Raw genomic sequence first — 26,151 nt, forward strand, 5'->3', positions numbered from 1 at the left:
ATATATATATATATATATATATATATATATATATATATATATATATATATATATTTGTGTATGATTACGTCTCTTTGGAGAAACTCCTATGAACACTATAAATGCATATGTTTATTCTGTTTCTTCCTCTAGGTTGTCAAAAGATATCCTTAAGCTGGGTGAGAAGGCTGAAAATTGCTGTTGATGCAGCAAAAGGTACAACAATGAGTTCCTAAACAATAATAGTGTGACTATATCATATTAGAAACACAATTTTGACCCTATCTTTTCTAATATGTACTCTTATTGCTCTATGATACAATACGCATAGCTCATTTTAATTCCGGACCTCATGAAAACACCATTCTAGTAGTACTTAATTTTCAAAAATGTCACTGATTTTGAAAGATTAAACTTATCAATGAGATGGGCCTTTTGAGGGGCATTCACTTGTGAGATTTAACATCAATGAAACTTAAGTCCAATTCACATAAGTGGTTGACAACAGCTTCAACCTAAAACCTTCAGACAATGTTTCTTATAACATGCTTAACTTTGTCCTTTTTATTCAATTAGGACTTAAATTCACACTTGAATTCTTAATAATCATTACCTCATAATCGAGTCCCTTCCATATTGATTGATATATCACTCAATAATGAATAAACCTAATAAAAATATGTTCTTCAGTTTGGTAAACATGACAATATAGGCTTTTCAAACTTTATAAGAACAAGAAAAAAAAATTACAGTAATTAATATAACAAACATGTTTATTGATACTAACAATCATTATGCAGTAGTGTTATTACATATTAATTTAATACATGGCGTAAATTATGTTTATTTATTGAAAAGGTTTGGACTATTTGCACAATGGAAGTGAACCAAGAATCATACATCGTGATGTGAAGTGCAGTAACATCCTCTTGGACATGGAAATGAATGGCAAGGTCTGTGACTTAGGTCTCTCAAAGCAAGTAACTCAAGCAGATGCAACTCATGTCACCACTGTTGTTAAGGGCACTGCTGGTTACCTTGATCCAGAGTATGTCTTGTAAACTTATGATAAAGTTTTTAACATTTTTAATATATTAAAATATCAATTTTTCAAAATTACTTTTATTTGTATTTTGCATTCATGTAAAGGTGTAACATAAGAAAGCATCTTTATTAAATTTCAAATAGGTTGACACTTTATATTTCAAAGAGAAAAAGAAACAACAATACAAAATAAAATATGGAGAACCGAATCAAAACCTGTAATCAGGAAAAAAAACCTTTGGAGGCCATTGATAAATTTGTTTTCTTTTATTTGGGAATAAATTGTATATGGAAGTTAATTTCCTTGTACAGGTATTATTCCACTCAACAGTTGACAGAGAAAAGTGATGTATATAGCTTTGGAGTTGTTCTTTTGGAACTCATTTGTGGAAGAGAGCCATTGACTCACTCTGGAAACCCTGATTCATTCAACTTGGTGTTATGGGTAAACAACATATCATTCTATTTTATTGTTTGTACAAACTGGTAAAAGCAATGGTTATTGTTAACATGTTAAAATCAATTCATAAAGTGGTCTAGGTTGGAAAGATGATTAGAAAATTATAACTCTTCGATGAAGAATGTGGGAACATAATGCAATAGAGTAATAATTTCATGTAACAAAAATTCACTTCACATAACAAATTATTTTATTACATGAAAACACATAATAAATGGAAAGGCTAATTTCTATGGACAAGGTGAAAAAGATGTTTGGGAATAATTCAAAATGTGAGTCAAAGTTCATGTTAGGTAGACAAAGTTAAACATAAGAGAAAGACCTATAAACTCATTGCTTTAAATGGATCAACGTTATGTTAAGCCTATAACAAAATTGCATACCAAACTCTTATTTACATCAAAGTGTGGTTTACATTTTTTGTTTATAACTACCAATTGCAGGCCAAACCATACTTGCAGGCTGGCGCATTTGAGATAGTGGATGAAGACATAAGAGGAAGTTTTGATCCCTTGAGTATGAAGAAAGCAGCTTTCATTGCTATAAAGTCAGTGGAGAGGGATGCATCACAGAGGCCATCTATTGCAGAGGTATTGACAGAGCTAAAGGAAGCCTACAATATTCAGCTCAGATTCCTTGAATCATGTGAAAATGAGAATTGATTTTGCAGCTACACTTGCTGCATATCAAGTTAAATTATGTCATCACAGAGAGATAACATTTTGCTCAATATCTGTTCTTGTTGATCTGATTGTATGCAAACAAGGAAAATAAGGCAACAGAAAAGGGGAATTGATATGATATTTAATTAGTTTTGTAATTTTATCATATTTTACTTTATTTAATATTATAATGAACAAACAAAATATATTCAATCCAATAGCTACTAGATGATGCAGTTGGATTAGTATTTGATTCTTCCTTCTTTTTCTTTTCTTGGGAAGTAACTCAAAGAAAGAACAATAGTGTTTCCAACATTCTAGAATGCAAAGGAAGTTACGAATGGGGTTGGAAATAGACCAGACGTTGCAAATACTTGGTGAATATGTATGATTAATGGGGTATAAAATGTATGATGTTGGTATTCATTATGTGAAATAAAAGAAGAGTAATATAATAGTGTTTATAAGTGTTGTAATTAAACCTCAGAAAAATTATGCAATAAATGTACGAATGGAATTATGATATTAGGTTTATGTATTCAGAACTAAAAGTATATGGGTTGATATGTGTATTTTTGTATGGAGTATAGAAATGTGTTAGTGCAAGAGCTTAAGGTATTCAGAATGTGATTGTATAAGTTAAAGGGAGCTGAAAATAACTTAGGGGATTGTAATAGTATATGCTAGAAGTCATGCTTTAAACTCTACGAATGAATTAAATGTTAAAGCTTTGTTGTTATATGAGTTCAAATATGGGAAATGGGTGTTAGGAATTTAGAAATTTTAGGGAGATATGTAATGTGTACCGTACGACAATACGCCGACCATCAGGTCGATCACCTAGGTCGACCACCTCACCAAGCAGGTTGACCACTAGGTCAATCACTTAGGTCAATCACTAGGCCGAACATTAAGCTGATTAGGTCGACCACTAGGCCGAACACTAAGCTGACTAGGTCCACCGGGTCGACCACCTAGGACGACTTTCAAGCCAGCCATCCGAGACGACCTTCAAGGCAACCACCCAGCTCGACCACCTAGGCCAACAACCCACCAAGCCGACAACATGGTCAGATTATCAACGATAACAAATCATTAAACCTCTAGTGCAAATTAAGGTTTGATTGAGTTGTCATTAGGCCAACGAAAGGTAAAGGTCCATTACAACTATAATATAAAGGTCTTAGGTATGACTTAGAACATCATGCACACAATACGCATCTTTAGCCAATTTAACAGTCACCAACAAACATAAGCATCAAAGTGCCTTCTGCAAGTACTCTCCCACATCTTTTGAATGAGCGGAACAAAGTGTAGCAGAGCTTTCCAACAGCTCGATCAGTTTCTTGCACGTTCTACCCGATTTGCTACAATGCTCAGTCGACCTCCTACATGACATATCCTGGTCTGCTACAGTGCTTGATCTTCCTGAATGACTTGCCCTATAGTGCTCGGTCGGCCTCCTGTGTGATCTACTCTGGTTTGCTACAATGCTCAGTCGACCTCTTGCATATCCTGCCTCGGTCTGCTAGTGTGACTCAACAATCTCCAACCTCGACTTCGACCTAAGTCTCCTACAACCTGAAATATTTTAGCGTCCACCGTAGGGCCTGAACAAGCATCCCATTGCAATCATAAGGAGTTAGATGAGAGGCAAAGGGAGCATGACTACCGAACCAGCTAATCTTATTCAACTTCAATCTCAACATCCTAGATTTCATTCCAGTGCACGTTCATCTTCGTCTAAGCGTCAAGCATAGACCGTCACACAATATTACATACCGATCGGCCAATTTTGGCCAACAGGAACAAGTTAGCAGGGAATGTTCTTTATGAACTCCTGTTGCACTTTCAAAAGGTCGACAGGAAACGTTCTTCATGAACTCCTGTCGCATCTTCAACAAGTCAACAAGGAACGTTCTTTCTAAACTCTTGCCGTACAAAAAAAGTATTTTTTTTGCTTGCATGTTTGTTCTCAGTTTTGCAAGTAATGTCAACAATAAACTTTATTTAGATCCACGAAAGACAAAATGATGTTGAGGATTAAGAAGACATCCCTATAATGTTTTCTCAAAACTTTAACATTTAAAGGTCGTACAAGATATTTATTAACGAAAACACTAATAAAACACTGTTACCTTACAATGTAGACTTGAGATTGATTAACTATCTAAAAGATTATGAAGTTTACTTAGAAGTCAATTTTGTGTCTAATAATCTTTTGTCAAGTTATATAAAAAAAAATTACAAAAGAGAAGAAGTTGATGAAGTTGTAGAAGTTATTGAAAATGATTTAGAATTGAAGAAAAAGAAAGATAAAAAGATAAAAAAAAACATATACAAGAAAAGATAATTAAATAGATATTTTGACTGTTTTTTGTATTACTGTGGTGCAATTTGAATAGGAAATTTCGAAAGTGGTATATTTTTAAAAAAAAAAATCATTCAAAGTTAACATGATTTCATGATAAAAGAAGTAGTATAATTCAAAGAAGATTTTAATAAAAGATAATGATACTTAAACAATATTTTTTTATAACATTTAAACATAATATGTCATTTTGTGATTGGTTTATGATGATATTTATGATTATTATTATTATTAATTGTGAATAATTTGAAACTAATTACATAATGAGACGTTAAAATATTCTCAAATGGTGGCATTATTATCCTTTAATAAAATTGAGTTGAAGTGGTGAAACAAATTACAACTTTAGTATCATGGCACGTATGCAGAGTATAAATTAAGGGGGATTTTCAAGTCAAACCTGTGACTCTCTGTAGGTGTGTTTGTGATTTATTGTATTCTGACATTGATGGCGCGTATCCAATTAAAAGGGAGCACTAGAGAGAAGGTAAAGTGCAGTGCAGAGGGCTTGCTGCCATTATTTTTCAACCACGTTAACAACTTTTTTTAAATATTATATATACAATATATAATATTATAAAGAATACATTCCAAAATACAAAATAAAAGTAATACATTTTGAATTACATAATCTAAAATACAAATATACAATTTTAAATAAAATTTTATTATTCTAAATTATAAATTTCAAAATACACACAAATTATATTTTAAATTATCCATTTCAAAATAAAAAATAAAACATATTTTAAATTATATATTCTAAAAAACAAAATTTACAGTTCAGTCCAATAATACATTTTAAAATACAAAAGCAAGAAATATATGGTAAATTATGTATTTCAAAAATACAAAATTTACGTTACAAATTGCCCTGTTGATAAATTTATGGAAGAAACTGCCTAGTCACAAAATAGAATCATCTTAGTTGACGTAATGCACCACCCTCTCGCTAGGATGAATCAGATGTGCAGATTAGCATAAACATTTTTCCGAAGGTGTTTTCGTTTTAAGGTTTATTAATCAACTATTTTTCATGGAAAACAGTGACATAATATTATCACGCCTCAAAAGATGAAAATTTTATTGAACAAAATTAGTAATACAAACAAGCTACAAATATGCCCTAGTCCTGCCTTGGTTAGTTTGAATTCACCAAGATGATTAACCTTTCAGCAGCACAGCTGAAATGTATTTCAAAGCCAAAAAAACGGGAATCACCAATGGTTCAAAATTACATAACCTCAGCTTCTTTCAGAGGTGGTTGTAGATGCAGGGTTCAAATTGATATGAGACTTGTCTGATTGATGCATATTATCAGAACTTCCTGCATCAGCTTTCTCGAGCAAAACTTCTCGTTGCAATTCTTTTAACATCTCAGTCAAACCTTTCTCTTCTTCCATCAGCTTAGAATCATCCAGGTTGGCTTCAGAGTTGTCAACTTTATGCATACTTGCATTTTTTTCTGCTTCAACTTGCTGAAGAGAAGCTTGTTTCTCCAATGCCTTCATCATCATCTCTGATGTTCTCTCCTCCCCTTGTAGTTGCATTTTCATTATAATCTCAGCTTCCTTGTCTAGAGGCTTGAAATAGTCTTCAATGGCTGCCTCCTGCAAGGAATGTGCATCTTCTTATGCAACAAATTTGAGTGCCACAAATGAAACAATCATACTGTGCACATGGAAAATAAATCAAATATCATATAAGAACTTTCATAGAATAGACGAATATTTTAATTAAGATACAATATGACAGAATATGAATGTTGCCATTCAAAAAGAAAATGGCAGAATATGAATCTGAATCGTCCAATTTTAATATCAACAAAAGTTGGAAAAATAGACTGCATGTCACACTGAAGTTCTCAATGGATGTTGTGTTGGTATAACTTCTCAAGGGAAAAAGAACAGATAAAAGTTTGTTTAGAAGAAATTCTGACTGCATATTATAAGTGACAGAAAAGGATTAGAAATTTCAAAAGAAAAAATATACTTACGTGAATCCTAACTTTCAAAAATTTATATTTTTCACAGAATACAACTTACAGTTTCTTCCAGCTTCTTGTTCAAATTTTGCATCTCTTCAACCATTCGACGAACCTCAGATAAAATAATCTTCTCAGGTTCTTTATTTATGGCTGCTTTCCTTGCTTGGGCCTTTTCAATGGGAAAATATCAGAATGGAAATAAAGAAATTCCACACTAGCCTTCATCATCGCGCAATGAAAAATGAATGTTACAAGGTTAAAATTCACATGTCACCAATGTGAGATTGGAGAGCCCAGGGCCTTATAAACCCCAAATTAGAATCCAATTCGTTCAATGTTGGACTAAAATTTCATACATTGCAATTGGATCCTAATGGGGGGCCCAATTTGACTTTTAAAATAGACTCACTAGGCTATTACAGTTTAAAAAGAACCTTAGCTTCACATGAAATGGTTCACAACATTCAATGTCTGTTTTCTCGTGATATCTAAAAGACAACAGAAACTAACACCAGCAAGAATGTAAACGTTTCTAGAAGAGAAAATGGTAGACCTGTTGTACGCGTTGTTCAAGCTGGAGCCTATAAGATCGTATTCTTCGCTCTTCATATCCAGAAAGCACCCTGACATAAAAGAGGGCTTTCCTCCCAAAGTCTAACAATTTATTCATGTTGACAAATCATCAACAACTATCTGTTTTGGAAATTTCTGTATACAGGAATCCAACTCAGAAATGCCAGGGAAAATACACATTCACAGTTGATTAAGCCGATAACTCTAGAAAGGATTAATTAATAAGTTCCATACAACTTCCAAATAGAATCAAACCTCGGCTAAATTCTCACTAAACAAGACACAATAAATGTCATGATTACGGCAGGAAGCCCTATTATCCCTGCAGGTACATTTGGTAGTGAGATTTAGAAGGGAAAAGGGAGAGTAATATTATTGTTTTCTTCTATGGCTTTCAATATCGTTAAAACTGGTAAAAGGGCCCAACAGCTCCACATATCAAATCTACCATCAAGACCCATAAAAGAAATAACCCTTCAAACAAAATTAACAAAGCCATGCACTATTAACAGAGCCATTCACAAAGAACAGACCACAAGAAATCAACAGTTAACAAAACAACCAATAAAGATAGCCAAAGGGAATCTCAAAGCTCACTTAGGCATTTGACCAAACACAAAACTTGCAACCCACAGATCCCTTCATAGCAAATCAAGCAAACATTTTAAAATCGCAAGCTAAAATACTCGGAAAAATTCAAATCTATACAATAAAAACACAAACTCCAACCCTCAAAAACTCCAAGTATGTCAGTATATCGAGCAAACTATAGGAAGCCTAACGATAAAGAATTTCGCATGCCCACAAACAAAAAAACAATTTTGAAGACGAAACTAATAATGGGTCTCAAGTTCGAAGCTGATGAGTCAATAGACAGATCGTTGAGAAATGAAAAGAGATTTAGTTACCTCGTGAGAGTGAATCTATCGCTTTTTACTCAAACAAAAATATTCTGTCAAGTTTCGATTAGGTATTGCTAGTTGTATAAATAGGTAATGTAATTTTGAAGGTCTTCATAATATGAGAAATTTTTTAAAAAATATTATGCGGCCTAATAAAAGTAATTATTTTAAAATAAATAAATTACATCAAGTACATATTTAATAACAATTTTTTAAATACTTAAATGAGATTATTAATTTTTAAATATTTTATCTTGAAATGAAATAAAGATTTCGCTTATTTGTCAAATGTGAATTAACGTGAAGATACGTTATTATATCAATAAAAGAGTAAATTATGTTAATCACAATATTTTGAATTACGCAAATATGTTTTTTATAGACGTACACAATAATATTTTTTCAAAAAGAATTTTAAAATTTAGGATAAAATAAAAAAAAAATATTTTCTAAATCCTAAAAATGTTGATGTTGTTAGAGTGGCAGCGATAATAGAGATGAGGGTGGAGAGGTATTTTAGAAAAAAGAATACAAGTGTATGTAGAGAGAGGGTGTGATTAGGGAAAATGATAGTTTTCTTATTACAGAACATCAAAATTTATACAACAATGTTGACTGTCAAATGACAGTTAAATCTGTCAAGATTTTAGATTTACATTTCTAACACTCCCTCTTAAATCAAAATCACTAAGAGATTTAACTCTAATCAAACTTCTAAGTCTTTCGAATCTACTCTGTCTCAGTGCTTTTGTGAATATGTCGGCTTCTTGTTCATCTGTCTTGCAATAGCTCAGCTCCAACTTTCCCTTGCTTACTTGCTCTCTGAGGTAGTGATACTTTGTCTCGATGTGCTTGCTACGCCCATGAGATATTGGGTTTTTGGCTAGATCGGTAGTTGATTTGTTGTCTACTTTCAAGCATGTTGGTCTGCATTTCACGATCTTCAAATCATGTAGTATAGCTTCAATCCATGTGCATTGACAGGCAGTCTCGGCTTCAGAGATGTACTCTGCTTCACACGAGGAGAGTGCTACAACTCATTGCTTCTTTGAGCACCATGAGACAGGGGCTCCCATTAGCTTGAAGAGATACCCATAAGTGCTCTTTCTATCTACTTGGTCTCCGCTCCAATCAGCATCACACCATGCTTCCAAAATGTTTGTAGAAATGTCAGTTTTCTTAGGAAAGTAAATGCCGTAGTTAATTGTACCTTTCAAGTAGCGTAGAATGTGCTTCGCAGCTACCATGTGTGACTGTTTGGGATCATTCATGAAGCGGCTGATGAGACCTACTCCAAAACTGATGTCCATTCTGCTGCTGCAAATGTAGCGAAGTGTACCTACTATTTGTCTGAACAAAGTTGCATCTACCTTGTCTTCTTCTTGTTGAAGTGATAGCTTCACATTTGTTATAACTGGAACTAATGTGCTATTACAGTCTTTCAGGTTGAACTTCTCAAGTGCTTTGAGTACATATTTTTGTTGATAGGCTTTTTGGTCGCACAAAAAGTCAACAAACCCTAGTCCCCACTAATGTAGTATAGGGCAACCAGGGAATCAATCCGTAGACTCAACAAAATTAAGTTTTAAGAATGTAAGGTTAGTTCTTGTATTTTATTTATTTACTAAACAGGTGGGGACAAAGAAATCTAACTAAAAAGGAAAAAATAAAACTAAAATCTATTTTTGAATAAGAAATAATATGAAATAAAAGGAAAGTAAAACTATATAGAAATCTAAACTACCTAAGATAGAAACAGTAATAGAAAATAATATGAAAATTTAAATGCAACTAAGATAATCCTAAACTAATGAATCTGAAACTAAAATAAACCTAGATACCAACCTATGAAACCAATGAACAACTAAATTTCCTAATTATATGCCTACTCTAGAAATGTAAATGTAAATGCAAGGAATAGATCATCACAAAACAGAACCGAATGGAAGGTAAAGTAAAAATCACAATCAGACCTAAGACTATTCAACATCAATTCAACATAAATATTAAAAAATAAAGCACTAAACCAAAGATAACAGGCACAAGCAAAGAACAGAGGAAATGCACACTAGATTGAATGAAAGAGTCTCAATCACTCTTCAGAAAGACATTCCGAGAAAGTTAAGCCCTCTATGGGGTCTTTTTAGTTCATATTTCAGAACTTAAAGTGGTAATTCTCACTCAATTAATCAATCAGTGCACAGTTTCACAAGAACAGGAAATACAAGANTGAAATTGAACTTAGTCTGATAATGGCGAAGCTTAACATCTCTCAAGACGACCTCTTGAAAATTTAGGCCTAATCCAGGTACCTATTACATCTAGACAGATGTAAAATTTTGGATGTTTTCCTTCAAAATTATCATACACAGTTCAATAACAACATACAATCACACATATTGGAAACAAAAAAAATAGAAACATTAAATTTTTATACACTGGACTCTTTTCTGACTCGAGAAGACATCTCGATAAAAAATGCTCATTACAGAGTCATTTGATTCCAAAAGGAATCATAGAATGCAGAATCACAGAGTCCAATTCGATTTTTAATGATAACAACACAAGAAACACCTAAGCACGAAACACAGCATAATCACAAAGAACAGAAACGTAGAGAACCATATGTATTATTAACGAAGAACGAAAATTACGAAAATATACCGGACAAATGTGTAATCGGAGCCACCGCGGGTGATGTACGTTTGGCAAGTGTACAATCGTAATTGTAGTAACAAAATATCATCTAGCAAGTGTACCAATCGTAATTGTAGTAACAAAATATCGTCCTCTGGGATTGAATGAGTTGAGTACTAGTTTACTAACTTACTTAATTTTGAGCGATAAAATTTATCAAGTAAAATGATGAACATAAACAAGTGATGGAAATTCAAATGATATAAACAATGTTAGAGAATTGATTTCATACATTTTCATATAAATTCTTCCCCTTTTCAATCGATGTGTAAATTATAATTATTCACTAGAGTTTATTACGAGCTTGTTTACCCCTAATCCCTTAGATAGGCAAACTTATCCATTGAATTTAAACCCCCAATCCCTTAGGCCAGTTATAAATCCAATAAGATCATGAAGAACAATTATATCTCAATTTCAAACTAACTAGTTGTGCCCAATTTCCCAATTGTGACAACATCTAATCTGTTCTATTTATAAACGCAAGCAATTACCAATCTCCCAATTGTGAAACTGCTCATAGAATAGACATTAAAACATAAATAGAACACAAGGATAATTAAAATTAAACAACATCAATTGAAAAGGTTCAGAAAGTATAATCAAAAGTACTACATCAATCCTCTAAGAAATGGAAAACTAGTTCTGCATAATGTAAAGGAAGTTCAAAAACAAAAGTATGAAAAAGCTGCAGAAGAAGAAAATGAAGAAGAAGACGTCTGAACGTTGATCCCCCCTTTTATGTCTCTTTTCCACGTTTTCAAAACTCCTCCCCTCTTTTTCCACTAGTTCCTCTTTTTTAGGAGAGTGGTTACTCCCCTCCACCATAACTTCCTTCCCTTTCCATTTAATTTTAATCCCTTTAAATCAGTTATAAAAGAGATTCGCAACTGCTCCTGGAAAGTTTCACAGCCCATGGAAAAATCTCCAATCTGCATGTGCTCTCCTCTGTTTTCATTCTGCAATTCTGACGTAAATCCACATGTTGTGGTAAAAACCACAACTCACTTGTGAAGCTCTCTGTTTTGTCTTCTATTTTCTTGAGCTAACTTCACAGGTCGTGGGAACTTTCACAGCTCAGTTGTTGAGCTCTCTGTTTTGCATCTGCATTTTGGAGCAAAATCCACAGGTTGTGAGATTGTTCACAGCTCGGTTGTTGAACTCTCTGTTTCATCTTTGTATCTTGTACATTAATTCATCCCAAGTTGTGATTTTGACACTTAGATTTCACCAATCTACACAAAAAACACAAAATCCCAATGTATGATCCGAAACAGAGATAATGCATGACTAAATCCTTCAATCAATGCAATTATGTATGCAAATGACCTAAACTAAGATATGAATGCAATTACATTTTACTCTGACATCAGCGGGCTGTCACCACCGTGATGTGAGCTCCAAAAGCACGAAACACAAAACCCTAATCTAAAACTAGAAAAATGGAAAGTGTTTGTTCAAGAGTCTAAGAGTCTGTGTAAGAAGTGTATTTACATTGCAGGAGCCCCCTTTTATAGGGCTTGAAAAGAAAAGAGAAAAAAATGAAAAGAGGGAAAAAGGGAAACTTGCTCCCTACACTCTTGAGGCTCTGATCGGACGACCAACATTTCTTCTGCCTCCCAGCCGTTAGATCCTCCACATGGAAGCACCGGTCAGCTCCGGTCATCTTCTTCGGGCAGCTCCTTTGCTTATCTCATTCTCTCGCGAACCACGCCCTAACTTATGCTGGCTTTCTCTCTTTTCCTCGAATGAATTTCTCGAGAGCTTGTGTGAATGAAGATGAGGTGCAAAGACCCCTGCAACAGCAACTCCCAAAACGGCGTCGTCCCACTAAAGTCCAGCCCAATTGCTTCCAATTAAATCCAATGGTAGTAGCCAATTCAGACCAGCGTTTCTGCAGCTGTGATGTGCCAAGGCCCAAGTGCATTTCAGCCCAATTCCAATGGTGGCAATTGTTAATTTCTTCTTGCAGCAGCAATAGCGTTCTAGGGCCCAATCTAAAAAAATAATCAACAATTAAAGAAAAAGAAAAGAAAAATTCAACCTAAAAAAATATTTTTATTGTATTTGATTTTATTTTTAAATTTTTTTCTTTCTTTATTAACAGAAAAATTAATTTCCTAAAAAAAATACTAAAATATATCTAAAAACCTATTCTTAACTAGAATTTTATAAAACTACAAATTTATAGAAAAATCCTTAAACTAGTCTAATTCTAAACAATTAAGAATTAAAAGAAACTAAGAAAGACTTCTAAGCCTAGAAAAAGATGCAAAAACTGAGAGTTATCAATTTTCTCTGGTTCATGTGCATTCCGTCTTTGGTTTGTATGAATTCCAACCCGAGAAAGTATCCCAGAACACAAGATCTGTCATCTCCAAATCATTCTTCATCTTAACTTTGAAGTTTTCGATCTCTTGCACTGAGCTCCCCGTGACCAACAAGTCATCCACGTACAAACATACCAGCAAGGTACCTACCTGATCACATAATTTGACATATATTCCATATTCTACAACACATTTTTTAAATCCATACCTGATGAGTAACGAGTCAATATGCTTCATGCCCTTGGTGCTTGACGAAGACCGTATACAACTTTGTTGACTTTAAATACCTTCATCTCATGGCCTTTCTTGATGAAACCAGGTGGTTGGCATACGTAAACTTCTTCTTCGAGGGGACCATTGAGGAATGCTGATTTAACATCCATCTGGTTGATGCTCCAATTGTTTGAATTAGTAATTGCAACCACGAGCAAAACCGTTTCCAATCTTGCGACAGGGGCGTATACATCAGTGAAATCAATCCCAGGTTGCTGCAGAAACCCTTTGGCAACTAATCTTGCTTTCAACTTTGCTATATTCCCATCAGGTTTGTATTTTGTTTTGAATATCCATTTTACTTCAATAGCTTTCTTATAGTCAGGCTAATTTACCAACGCCCACGTTCTGTTTCTCTCAATAGATGAAAGTTCCTCGACCATAGTTTCTTTCCATTTATCATCTTTGATAGCTTGTTCCCATGTTATAGACTTTGTACCTGCAAGTAAAGCATAGTGTACTAAATCACCTGTGTCTGTAATCTCATTATCTCTGAACAATTCATGATCTGTAAGCCTTGTTGATGGAAATCGTGTCCTCTGTGAGCGTCTAGTGTTTACTCCTTCTGTGACAGTTGTTGATTCGTTTTGGTCATGACTTTTCTCATCCAGCAGAGTGGTAATCACTGTACTAGGAGTGGCATCTGTGTTATCTGTGCTAGGCTCACCATCATTCCACTTGAATACAGTAGACTCATCAACAATCATGTCTCTGCTAATTACAATCTTTGACTTTACTGGATCATATAATCTATATGCTCCAGTAGGATGGTATCCAACTAGTATAAGCGCTTCACTTCTGTCATCCAGTTTCTTCCTCAATTCACTTGGAACATGCTTATAGCAAACAAATATGAAAATATTTAAATGTCGTACATCAGGTTTGTTCCCTGAACATGCTTCCTCTAGAGTGTTGTTTGGTCGTGCTTTAGTTGGGCTTCGGTTCAACAAGTATGCTGCAGTTGAGATTGCTTCTCCCCACAGATAACGTGGAAGATCTCTTCCTTTGATCATGCATTTGACCATGTCGAGAAGCATACGATTACTCCTTTCAGCTAGACCGTTATGTTGTGGTGTATAGGGGGTTGTGACTTCATGTATTATTCCTCTTCCAGTGCAGAACCTTGACATATCTCCTGAGTTGAATTCACCTCCTCCATTAGTACGAAAGATCTTGATCTGCTTGCCTGATTGTCTCTCGGCCATGGTATAGAAATTGACAAAGTTGGTGTAAGTTTCACATTTTTCTTTTAACAAATAAACCCAAAGTTTTCTAGAAAGCTCATCTACGATCAATAGAAAGTATCTATTACCTCCTAAAGAAGATATGTCAAATGGTCCACACAAGTCAGCATATACCACTTCATGTAGTTGTCTCACCCTCTTGAGAACATGCTTCTTGAATACAGAACGTGTTTGTTTTCCCAAAGTGCAACTTTCACAGACTTGCTTGGGTGTTCCACTCACAAGCTTCTTCTCTTTAAGTTGCATCAAATTTAAATGTCCATTGCGATAATGCCACAGCCAATTTTCTTCTATGTTCGTTGCTTTCATACAATGAATCTCTGTTGTATTCAGGTTCACCCGAAATGTGCGATTGCTGGCAATAAGGGCTTTGAGTATCATTCGTTGCCTTTTGTCGAACACTTTGATGTGCCCTTGTTCTATCTTCATGGTATACCCTTTCCCGTGCAACTGGCCAAGACTAAGAAGGTTGCTCTTCATGGTAGGAACATAAAGAACATTGTGCATGTATATTGCCCTTCCATCCTTGCGTGCAATCAGTACCTTACTCGTGCCTTCAGCTCGGACGATACTGTCATCAGCGAAGCGTATTGTGCTCTTCACACCAGTGTCTAAGTTGATCAGCCATTTTCGATTCCCGGTCATGTGATTAGAGCACGCTGAGTCGAGATACCACAGCATATCCTCCTACGTGTAGTTAGTGACTCCAGCTAGTGTCACATCTTCATTTAGTGGCATTGTGGCACATATTTCTTTTGAGACAGCTCTCCTTGACACTTGTTCCTCTGCAAGGGTCATTTCTCCAAGCGTTGACACATGTTCCTTTTGAGACACATTTCTTTCAATTCTTTGACACTTGTCTTTGATACTGCCAAGTGCACAATGCATGGAATCACCACGTGTTTTCCACTTACTGTCCTGTCTTTTATCCACAACAATATTCATCAATACTACATGGTCCGAATCTGAAGTAAGTTCTTCCTTCGCAAGATTCACCTCACCACCTTTTTCTTTCTTATTATCTTCATTGTGCCAGCACTCACTTGAATAATGACCAAACTTGTTACATGTGTAACATTGTATACCTCTCTTGTCAGTGTTCCTTTTACCGCCTCTACCTCTTGTTTTTCCTCTACTTCTGCAACTGCCATATTCATTGTTTTCAAGATCTTTATTCTGTTTTGAATTATTAGCGAACCTTCCTCCGTTTCTTGCCTCCACGACCACCTCGTGTTCTACCTCTACCTCTGTTGAATCCACAACCCTTTTGCATCTTGGCTTGTAATGCTTGGCTGATCTGGGTCGCATCTTGTTCTGCAGCTTTCCTTTCTAACAGTATCTGTTCGTGAGCCTCAAGTGACTTTTGTAATTCCTCCACTTTCATCTTCTCCAAATCTCGACTTTCTACAATCGCCACGACAATGTGGTCGTACTGGGGTGTCAACGTACGCAAGATCTTATGAACTATCTTTTTGTCCTTAACGATTTTGTCGCATGCCCGCATTGCGTTCACAATCACCTGAATTCTGCTGATGTAACCTTGAATCGTTTCTTGTTCCCCCATGTTCAGAAGCTCATACTGTTGTCTCAGTGACTGTAGTTTAATCTCCTTTATATTGCCCGCAGTTCCATACCCATCCTGTAGAATTTCCCAAGTTTCCTTTGTTGTCGTAGCCTTGGATACCTTTTGGAAAATCGTTGCTGAAATGCATTGATGCAAGATCATGCGTGCCTTGCAATCCAATTTTATGTTCTCTTTAAACGCTTTATTTTCTTCATCTGTAGCAGTCTTTGCAAGATCTTTAAACCCTTCTTTGAAAATTTCATCAATTTCATGGAAACCCAGGATGGCATCCATTTTTACGCATCAATCTTCAAAGTTCTTGTCATCGAATACAGGTAGACTATTCTGTATCAGTCCTACCATCTTCTCAACGTGACTTTCTCTGTTGCAAAATTCTTTCTTGAAAGCACTTCCCAGGTTCGGCAACCTGATTGCTCTGAATACCAATGTTAGAGTGGCAGCGATAACAGAGATGAGGATGGAGAGGTATTTTAGAGAAAAAAAATACAAGTGTATGCAGAGAGGGTGTGATGAGGGAAAACGATAGTTTTCTTATTACAGAACATCAGAATTTATACAACAATGTTGACTGTCAAATGACAGTTAAATCATTTAAGATTTTAGATTTACATTTCTAACAGATGTAATGCTTTTAAACAGTTAAAGTATAAGTATTGTTCTAAAAAAAATCTAAGACGTCTAGTTAGAGCATTCAAAATTAAATGATTTTCATCGTAATTAGAGGTATATTTTTATAAGTTTTAGTGAGATATTTTGTTTTTTATTTCCTCCAGCATACTAAATATATTTGTCCCTAAATATGTATATCATTTTCAATCAATTTCAAATATTTTAAAGGGTTAAATATGTTTTTAGTCCCTTAACTATTAAGCGATTTTATTCTTCGTCTCTCTTTCAAATTTTGGTACACTATGATCTTTCTCGTTAAGGAAACTGTAATATTTCGTCCCCCAAAACTAACGGTGTTAAAAATCGGTTGAGGTGGCTAACGTTTGACCACGTGTGATGATATCTTTCCTTTTTAATGTTTGTCACGTTGGATTTTTTTCAATGGTCAACGTCTCCTTCTTCGATCCACAACCACCACAACTTGCTTTTCTTCTTCTTTAGGCAAAACAAGGATCATCACCTTTTTTTTCTCCGTGAGAACAACAACACCCACCGAGCCAGCACCCCCCTCTAGTCGGCCAAAGGCGTCGCTGGCGACACCGCTCGTCAATAAACTCATCGCCAGCAACCGCGAAAGCCCTCCTTTACGTCTTCTCCTCGTGCGCGAAAGAGAAACACCTTCACTCAACGGAAGAACCTGCTGCTATTTTTCTTCACCGCGACAGATTCAACGTTGGCAGCGAGCGCGGCGAGGCACGACGAGGGCGTCCTGCAACGGTGGTGTTGTGAGGGAGACTGACGCGACAACAGAGTGAATCTTCCGTTTTGGCGTTTTAGGGTTCTGAAATTTGAAAATTTGGGGTTTATTTCTCTGCTTAATTTTTGTTCTTGCAACTGGGGTTTAGGGATTCAAAGTTGAGTTTTGGTTTTCTTCTTTTTACGATTGTAGTGTTTTGAGATTTCTGCTTTAGAAATCTTCCGTTAGGATTTCTAACTCTTGTGATTTTGGTTCTTGGTGATTGTTGGTGGTTATGCAAGAGCAGCAACCATGGGGTTGCGTTGGCCGACGTTGGCAGCTTCGTGTTGACGGTATGCTAAATCTGCGTTATAAGTGAGCTAGCAGTGGCTTCTAGTTCTTGGTGATTGTTGATGGTTACGCAAAAGGAGCGACCATGGGCTTGCATTGGCCAGCGTTGTACCAAACACCCACTTTCCAGCCTATAAAAAACAACCTTATCTGTATCAATGGAAGTGTTTCAGGAAGCAACAATGGAAGCAATGGCCAAAATGGGGGCAACACAACAGTTAATGCTGGAGGAACAAACATGGAAAGCGACAATGAACTCGGAAATAGTGGCAGTGCGATGCTAGTGGAAGTAGAGTTGTCAGACGTTGGCATGGTGGAGTAGGTTCGTGTTGGTGAAGATGGCGAGGTAGAAAAAGAGTTTACACAGTTTCAGAAAAAGAGAAAATCACGAGGCAAACCGTTAGCCAGCTTAACCTATTTTTATCGGTGTTAGTTTTGGAAGATGAAAAATATTATAATTTCCTTAAGGACAGGGACCAAAGTGTATCAAAGTTTGAAAAAGGGATGAAAAACAAAATCGCTTAATAGTTGAGGGACTAGAAACATATTTAACCTTATTTTAAATTATGGTTTCTTTTTATTTTTCCTAGTACTATATGTTAGAAGTGGACTTTAAGCCTAACTCAACCCTATAAGAGCGTGGAACTAGACATTAAGGTTGGTCCGATAGCGGGTGGAACAATATGTCCAACAAACAACAAATATGAGCGTGGGACTAGACATTAATGGGTGGTCCGATAGTGGGTGGAACAATATGCCCAACAAACAACAAATATCGCTAGGATACGCTTTAACAATGGCTCTGATACCATGTTAGAAGTGGACTTTAAGCCTAACTCAACCCTACAAAACTAGCTTTTAAGGTGAGGTTTGCACCCACTTATATACTATGAATTGGTCTTATCCCTAGTCGATGTGAGACTTCTAACACTATATGAATAGTTGATGAATATAATTATAAAATATGTAAGTCTTATAACCAATTAAATTTATAAGTTATATTATCTTATAATAGGATGTCGACTTAACTACTAGGACACATTATCAATTTTCAAAGGCGAAAGCATTTTTGGATTAACAAATAAATTTGAAGAAAGAAATAAAATTAGAAAGAGAATGATGGATTAGTCGACTAACACTTTTTGAATATTTTTTCATGTAATGGTGAAATAACACAAATCATTAGTGTTATGTCCACAACTAAGATAAAAGGTATGTCACAGGGAAGCAATATAACTGCAACAAATAAGAGAATCAAGCAGACTTTTTCAAAGCCATGGATGTAGTCTCACTTCAAAAAAAGCTTACAAATCATTACTAGATCATAGTTGAAATGAAGAAAGAGATTAAAGAAGATGCGAAGGTTCTCCAAACAAGGGACACGAGATCAACAATGAAGACCTTGTTTGATTTGGGATGACTATGGAGAGCGACGAGGGGGTGAAACTCGTCACGTAAGATAATATATGATACGTTGTCATTGACATTATCAAATTACTATTACTTAATAAAGCAACTTCGATATTTCAAAGTTAGTACTTAACAAACTAGATAGGGTAAAGTTAGTCTTGAGTCGCTTCTCAAGGAATATGAAATTGTTTTTCAATAATTGATTCTTATGAAATTCTACTCAAAATGTTGGTGAAACACAATGCAGATACTAAAAGTAAATGAAAACACAGAAAAACACTAGAGGGGTTGAATAATATTTTTGAAATATTTTCACAAAGTAGCATCTAATGATTTTTAAAGAGAACATATAAAATTGTAAGATGTTTAGACGCTAATTTTTATAAAATGAGTAAATAAGAATATGTTCAGAGGATGATGTTTCAAAACGACTTTGTAAAAGCTTTTCAGAAAGGAAAACACTAAAGTACAGTTTTTATACTAGTTTACTCAATCCTAAGCTACGTCCAATTCTCCCTTAACAACTCTTAAAGGGTTCAACTAATCTTTTCCAAGATTAAATGAGTTTTACCGCTCCAGTTTCTCACCGAGTATTGTCACTGCTCCTGGTTTACAACAAGTATTATAACCATTCTTGGTTTCGTAGTCAACACACTAGACCAACTCTTGGCTTATAACAAGTATTTTTACCACTCATGATTTCATCCTAGACAACACGTCTAGACAAGTGCTTTAATTCTTTTCAAAATTTACAACACAAATAGTGTTTAGATCATAAATACAGGTGATAACTCTTAAGGAGAGGATATAAACAATATCAAGTGTTCTATATTTGCTAAGATTTTTCTCTCGAAAGATATTGAGCTTCAGATGATATGAGCACTATAAGTTTTTCTTTCTATTCTCTTCTCATATTTCTATTCTTCTTATGTTATCTTTCTTGCGCTATCATCAACAACTTTTCATCAAGATTTCTTTTATATATAACTTCTCTAAAAATATTACCATTAGAAAGAGAAATTGACTTCAAGAGAGTAGGTAGCCTTTTGATAAAAAAGTCAGACTTTAGTCCATTTTGTAGGGTTCAAAACTTTTTCTCATAGCCTTAAGCGAAATTAAGCTTGTGCGATGTGACTAAGCAAAGGGCTTTAAGGGAAACATTTCCAGAATGTTCTTCTTCTCTCACAACGTCTTTTTCTTTGATGTTGTGATTCTGATCATATCTTTCTACTTTATTGATCTGCACGAATACCAAGAATAAAGTATACAAGCATTGAGGTTCTTTATAATACATGCATTAAATGTTTTAACCTTAATAAACATTAGACAATGTAGGATGTTTAAGACATTTTATCATTTGTCATTTTATTAATAAATGCATCGTTTGGTAAGACATATAGCATGTATAATCATCAGACGATATAAACATAAGGTGCTTTTTCAAAGACTAAAACGTTTAGTGGTCATTTATCAAATGATGTTTTTGTAAGAAAAGAAAGGCCTTATATCTCAAGCCAAGAGGGGGGTGAATTGGATTAACCCTTTTTAATGATCATTTTGAAATCTTTATGAGTTGTTGGCTTCTTGAAATCAAAAAACAAATAATATTGAATCAACAAGTAGAGAAAGAGTAAAGAAAGATTAAGCACACAAACAATCTATATTGGTTCAGCTATCGCAAGCCTACATCTAGTCCTCCTTCAACAACCTTATTTGAAGGGAATCCACTATAATGATTGAGTATACAAGAATACAGAGACAACCCTTCTCAACGAACTCCTCTCACCACTCAAAATCAAAATAGCAACACAAGAGATGAACACACTCAATCTCTTACAAAATCCAAGAGCAATCACAACCCTTAACCTTGGCTAACCCCGCACAGGTACATAATATAAATTGTTTGACAAAACCTGATCTTGAACACACTCTCTCCAAGTGTAGATTAAATCAGAACCACTTTAGCACAAAGTCTTGAATGAATCTTGATGTGTAATCAACCAATGAAGCTTAGATCCTCTAAGAATGTTTATTGATATCACCTGTAATCAAAGTGAAATAAGAATGTTAGTATTTAAAAATTGTAACATTATTGAAACAAGTTTCAAGAAACATATATATAGGATTTTTCAAATCCTATCATAGTAAAATCGATTATATTTTTTATGTAATTTGTTATACCTTCCTCACTGTTTTAACAGATTATTCTATGTGCGTAATCGATTATCTAAACACTTAAGCCTATTATTGCTTCATTTAACAGTCTTAACAGATTAGACTATTTACATAATGGATTAGACTATGTTCTCTATTTTAATCGATTATCAAACTTATGTAATTGATTATTTCCATACATAACCATATTAGTCATCCATTTGCCATCCTTAACAAATTATCTCACTTATATAATAGATTATGGTTTGCTCTATGTTTTAATCAGTTATGCATCCTGTATAATCGANTATAACATAATANTTTCCTCTGTTAGCTTTCTAAGTGATCTTGCTAAATCTTAATAGATTTATACCTTGTTTAATCGATTATTTATACTAGAAATGAGATTATCAATCTGTTTTAAGCATGCTTCATTCAACATTAATGGAATTACATATCTAGCATAAACATGATAAAAATATAAACATTTGTTATGTCATTTGTTGTGCAAGAAACCATTAANCATTCATTTAATTGTTCATCATCAAAAACTAAGATATAAAGGTTTTAATCTCCCCCTATAAACAATTTTCTTTAGAAAACTTTGTTTGATATAACACTTATATTGCTAAAAAAAAATTAATCTTATGAGAAAGACTCGTGTTTCCGTGAGATGCTAGTTTATTTTGCTCATATAGTTTATTTGATGAATTTAATGAGAGATACTTTCTTTCAAACATTGTTTATGATTTTCTAATGCATTTAAATTGTTTTGTCTGGAAAAGTTCTTTATGATCTTGGCTTCAGACATCTTCATTAGATGTTAAGACAAGATCGTCTATAACACTAAATCATCTAACGTTTTCATGTTTTGAAGTTTAACAAACAACGATAAAAAAAATGAGCATTTGACAGTATTATCTTTGTGAAAACAATATTGTTGAGAGAAAAGGCTTCTTATGAAAATCCTTTGTGAAGATCGGAATGTTTAAAGAAAAACTTTAGTAAATGTACTAATATGTAAAGACACTACCAAATGATATCCTCACAAAATGTGTCAATGTGCTATATGAGAGTCTCGTTATTAATTGCTAAACAATGCTAAACGAACTTTCACTATATTTTGCAAAATGATGTTTTTGGTAAACATGCTAAAAGCTATAAACATTGCTCCAAGGGTATGTGTTGAGTAACAATGTTCTAAATGCGCTCTTGAATTGAACAAAGATCACTAAGTGTAGCGTTGTTAGTAAATGCCTTGAATAGGGTAAACGATACCTTGATGCAAAATAACATCTTCATCCAATGACGACACCTCTATGAATTACTTGGTATCATCTCTGAAATGCTTAAATGATCAAATCTTATTTGAATGATAGAAATTTTGAAAAGCATATAGTTGTTCTGATAAGAAAAGTGATAAGAAAAACAACATGCATATATATGTTCTACTCTTTGTAGTTGCCTATGTCAAGTATCCACCTACTCTATTATATACAAGTCAAAAGTGGACGTTAGAGACAAAGAAGACATTCACAGAATGTTCTCACCATTAAAAGTCGTGCTGAAAAGTTTGTATAACCTACTTTTGATAAAGTACTGAAAAAACATGTTTGCTCTAACAAGTTGACTTCAACCAATGGTTCCTACCTATGAAAAGGCTATGAATATCCGAAGATAAAAAAAATCACTATCTAATAGATATTTTCTCATGACACCTATAAATTGAAGATCCTTAAGGAGAAGATCAAAAGAATAGACGTGCAAACAACAAAAAGAATATCTGAAAAGCGAACCTCACATTAGCGAAAGAACTATTCTCAAGCTTCATTGAATTATAAGCTTACATTTGTAAGTAGAGAGAAAAATTCTATAAAGTCTATTAGATTATTTGTATTGTAAACACGTCTTTTATACGACATCAATCTATTTTTTCAATGATTCATTAACTTTAAAAAACTTTCTATTTTGTGTTTCTTACATTTTTGAAAGCCTTAGACAATTTAGAAGAATATTTGAAAGCAATTCATTGTGTGCTTAAACTACATAATGTAAGTTGTTGAAGTGTACCTCCTCATCAGAGTCGTTTGATGAGTATTTGATGTTGTTGTCATAAGGTAGAGATTGGCTTCCTCTTCTTGTTCCTCTTCCATACATAACCATATTAGTCATCCATTTGCCATCCTTAACAAATTATCTCACTTATATAATAGATTATGGTTTGCTCTATGTTTTAATCAGTTATGCATCCTGTATAATCGATTATAACATAATAATTTCCTCTGTTAGCTTTCTAAGTGATCTTGCTAAATCTTAATAGATTTATACCTTGTTTAATCGATTATTTATACTAGAAATGAGATTATCAATCTGTTTTAAGCATGCTTCATTCAACATTAATGGAATTACATATCTAGCATAAACATGATAAAAATATAAACATTTGTTATGTCATTTGTTGTGCAAGAAACCATTAATCATTCATTTAATTGTTCATCATCAAAAACTAAGATATAAAGGTTTTAAGCTCCCCCTATAAACAATTTTCTTTAGAAAACTTTGTTTGATATAACACTTATATTGCTAAAAAAAAAATTAATCTTATGATATAACACACTTGAAAGGTGTGTCTTTCTTCCTTCTCCACACAGAGTGGATTTTTCTTAAGATGAACGATAATTCGTCTTCTTCTTCTTCTTCTTCTTCCAAGGAGTCTTCTTCAACGTTTGATTCTTTTGAGGGCTCCTAAGCCTTAAAGGACTTTGTAGGCATCCTTATAATAGACTTTTATGCTTTAAGAAGAATGTTATTTTCTTTCTTCAACACTCCATCTTGCTAAAGCTCCTGCTCATGCACCTTGAGAATTCCAACAAGTTCCTCTAAGATTGTACCATCAAGATATTTTTAGGTTCTTAGAGTGGTCACTTGTGGTCTCTATTGCTTGGGAAGACTACGCAAAATTCTATCAATATTATCAAACTTTTCGTAGACCTTACCCAATGATCTTAATTCGATTAAGATCCTTTGGAATCTGTTGAACATGTTTTGGATGTTTTCATTATTTATCATTGATAATAGTCGTATTGCCTTGTCAGCAAGCTCAGCTTATTTTTTTTTATTACACTAGAGCCTTCGTGTGTGACGATCAAGGTGTCCCACATTTCCTTGGCTCCTTTGAAGGCATGGACCTTTCTGTATTCTTCTTCTCTAAAAGCACACATCAGTGAGTTTCTATCTTTAGATTTTATGAGATATACATTTGCTTTTGATTTTTTGACTAATTGCTTATAGGTAGTGCATCACCCTTCTCGTCGTATATAGTTTTTGTTTTCAACCATGTCCTACATATCTATGTGGCATGACTCAAAGAAAGTAATCGTTCATTGCTTCCAATAGTCAAATTTTTCTCCCTTGAACATGAGAGGGTGAATTACTGTGTATCCTTCATTTTCCATTACTATTGGGATTGTTTCCTTAAGTCTGGCTAAGAACTAATATCTGAGGTTAGCTTTGATACCAATTGAAATATAGGAAAAACTAGAAAGGGTGGGGAAGGGGGGGGGGGGATTTGAATAGTGTTTTAAAATCTTTTTGTAATATAGCATTTAATGACTATTACAGGAGTTAGATAATCTATAGTAGTTGTTAGACACTTTTGTTTTCAAATGAGAGTTTAGGAAAATGTTTAATAATTGAAGCAATAACACAAGTATTTTTATACTAGTTCGCTCCAACTTGAGCTACGTCCAATTCTCCCTTAAGACTCTTAAAGTGTTTCACTAATATTTAACAAAGATTACAACGAGTATAAACAATCCTAGTATATAAGTATTATCAACAACTTCTGGTTTACCAAGTATTATTAACCACTTGTGGTTCGCAACTATCTACCTAACTATAATCTTTAGTTCACTTTAACTAAACACATGTGTGTTTCAATTCACTCCTGAACCTACAAACACAATCGAAGGTGATTTTAGTTCACAAGTACATATTCAACAAAGAAAAGACTTAGATGATGTAAGCTCTTAGAAAGAGAATAGGAGTGTAAAGATTCAATGATAAAAATTCTTGTAGCTTTTTATTAAGCAATATATCCTTACATAGCCCGAGAAAGATCCGTTACTCAAAAAGAGTTTACATCCTTGAGAGTAGGTGATCTCGGGTACGCAAATTCGTACTATTCTGCATTTTGGGAAGAGCAACATTAGCTTTAGCAATGAGAGCTTGTACAATTGTGAGAGGACATAAAACATTAGGGAAACATTCCTAGAATGTCTTCCTATCTCTTATCGTCTTTCTAATCCATGTGTAGAGCTTTTGAATAAAGCTTGACATTGTGATTATCCACACATATAAAAAGAACAAAAGAAAAGTAGACAAAGAAGTACAATATGTTCATGCATTTAATGTTCTTACGTTTAGAAAGTACTGAGAGTTTACTACTACTTATTCTAGACACAACTCTTTCTATGAAATACTGTTTAACTTCTATAATAGATATATCATTATTTACCTTGCATTTATAAAAAATGTTTTAATATTCATTTCTCCAAGACACTTTATTCACTAAACAATATCTCAGTTATATATTCTATGTTAAATCTTAAAACATAAATTATTACGTAGTCTAATTTCTTTAGACAATCTTATTTTAACAATATTTTCAGCTCAAATAATGTGAAAAAAAATGCCTAAAAAAAACAAAAAAAAGTTTAAGATACGAGGAGGAAAACTTAATGAAAACCAAAATTTGATTCCATCGTATTGCTATAAATTTTATC

At 34.1% G+C, this 26,151-nt stretch overlaps 3 protein-coding genes across 5 annotated transcripts in view; 1 reads left to right on the forward strand and 2 right to left on the reverse strand.

Moving 5' to 3' along the window:
* Positions 1-2,284, forward strand: part of LOC106774311 (probable LRR receptor-like serine/threonine-protein kinase At5g48740) — a 7,639-nt gene extending 5,355 nt beyond the window's left edge. For both annotated transcript variants that reach the window (XM_014661265.2, XM_014661264.2), the window contains 4 exons: positions 133-195; positions 838-1,027; positions 1,336-1,468; positions 1,927-2,284. In XM_014661265.2, coding sequence (XP_014516751.1) covers positions 133-195; positions 838-1,027; positions 1,336-1,468; positions 1,927-2,145 — 605 coding nt within the window. In that variant the 3' untranslated portion in view covers positions 2,146-2,284. The remainder of the gene's footprint in view (positions 1-132; positions 196-837; positions 1,028-1,335; positions 1,469-1,926) is intronic.
* A 3,289-nt stretch (positions 2,285-5,573) lies between these two features.
* LOC106773007 lies at positions 5,574-8,066 on the reverse strand. 2 transcript variants are annotated; one of them, XM_014659668.2, is made up of 4 exons: positions 7,985-8,066; positions 7,057-7,211; positions 6,562-6,672; positions 5,574-6,126 (listed from the first exon to the last, which is right to left on the reverse strand). In XM_014659668.2, exons 2-4 carry the CDS (start codon positions 7,171-7,173, stop codon positions 5,761-5,763), a joined length of 594 nt encoding a protein of 197 aa, XP_014515154.1. In that variant the 5' UTR covers positions 7,174-7,211; positions 7,985-8,066; the 3' UTR covers positions 5,574-5,760. The 2 variants fall into 2 exon arrangements, with proteins under 2 accessions (XP_014515154.1, XP_022642010.1); XM_022786289.1 differs by lacking the exon at positions 7,985-8,066 and adding an exon at positions 7,332-7,976.
* Positions 8,067-15,209: 7,143 nt separating this feature from the next.
* On the reverse strand, positions 15,210-16,380 carry LOC106773387. The gene is made up of 2 exons (XM_014660085.1): positions 15,721-16,380; positions 15,210-15,581 (listed from the first exon to the last, which is right to left on the reverse strand). Exons 1-2 carry the CDS (start codon positions 16,378-16,380, stop codon positions 15,210-15,212), a joined length of 1,032 nt encoding a protein of 343 aa, XP_014515571.1.
* Positions 16,381-26,151: the final 9,771 nt, after the last annotated feature.

The sequence above is a fragment of the Vigna radiata genome, chromosome 9 (assembly GCF_000741045.1).
Source record: "Vigna radiata var. radiata cultivar VC1973A chromosome 9, Vradiata_ver6, whole genome shotgun sequence".
Classification (NCBI taxonomy): domain Eukaryota; kingdom Viridiplantae; phylum Streptophyta; class Magnoliopsida; order Fabales; family Fabaceae; genus Vigna; species Vigna radiata.

Excerpts from the sequence above, each read along its gene's own strand:
- LOC106773007 (XM_014659668.2), bottom strand. The coding sequence starts at position 7,173 with ATGAATAAATTGTTAGACTTTGGGAGGAAAGCCCTCTTTTATGTCAGG. Across the intron at positions 6,673-7,056 it reads TTGAACAACGCGTACAACAG|GCCCAAGCAAGGAAAGCAGC; the intron begins GTCTACCATTTT and ends CCCATTGAAAAG. Across the intron at positions 6,127-6,561 it reads ACAAGAAGCTGGAAGAAACT|GAGGCAGCCATTGAAGACTA; the intron begins GTAAGTTGTATT and ends CATTCCTTGCAG.
- LOC106773387 (XM_014660085.1), bottom strand. The coding sequence starts at position 16,380 with ATGGATGCCATCCTGGGTTTCCATGAAATTGATGAAATTTTCAAAGAA. Across the intron at positions 15,582-15,720 it reads GAGGCAAGAAACGGAGGAAG|TTTGGTCATTATTCAAGTGA; the intron begins GTTCGCTAATAA and ends ACATGTAACAAG.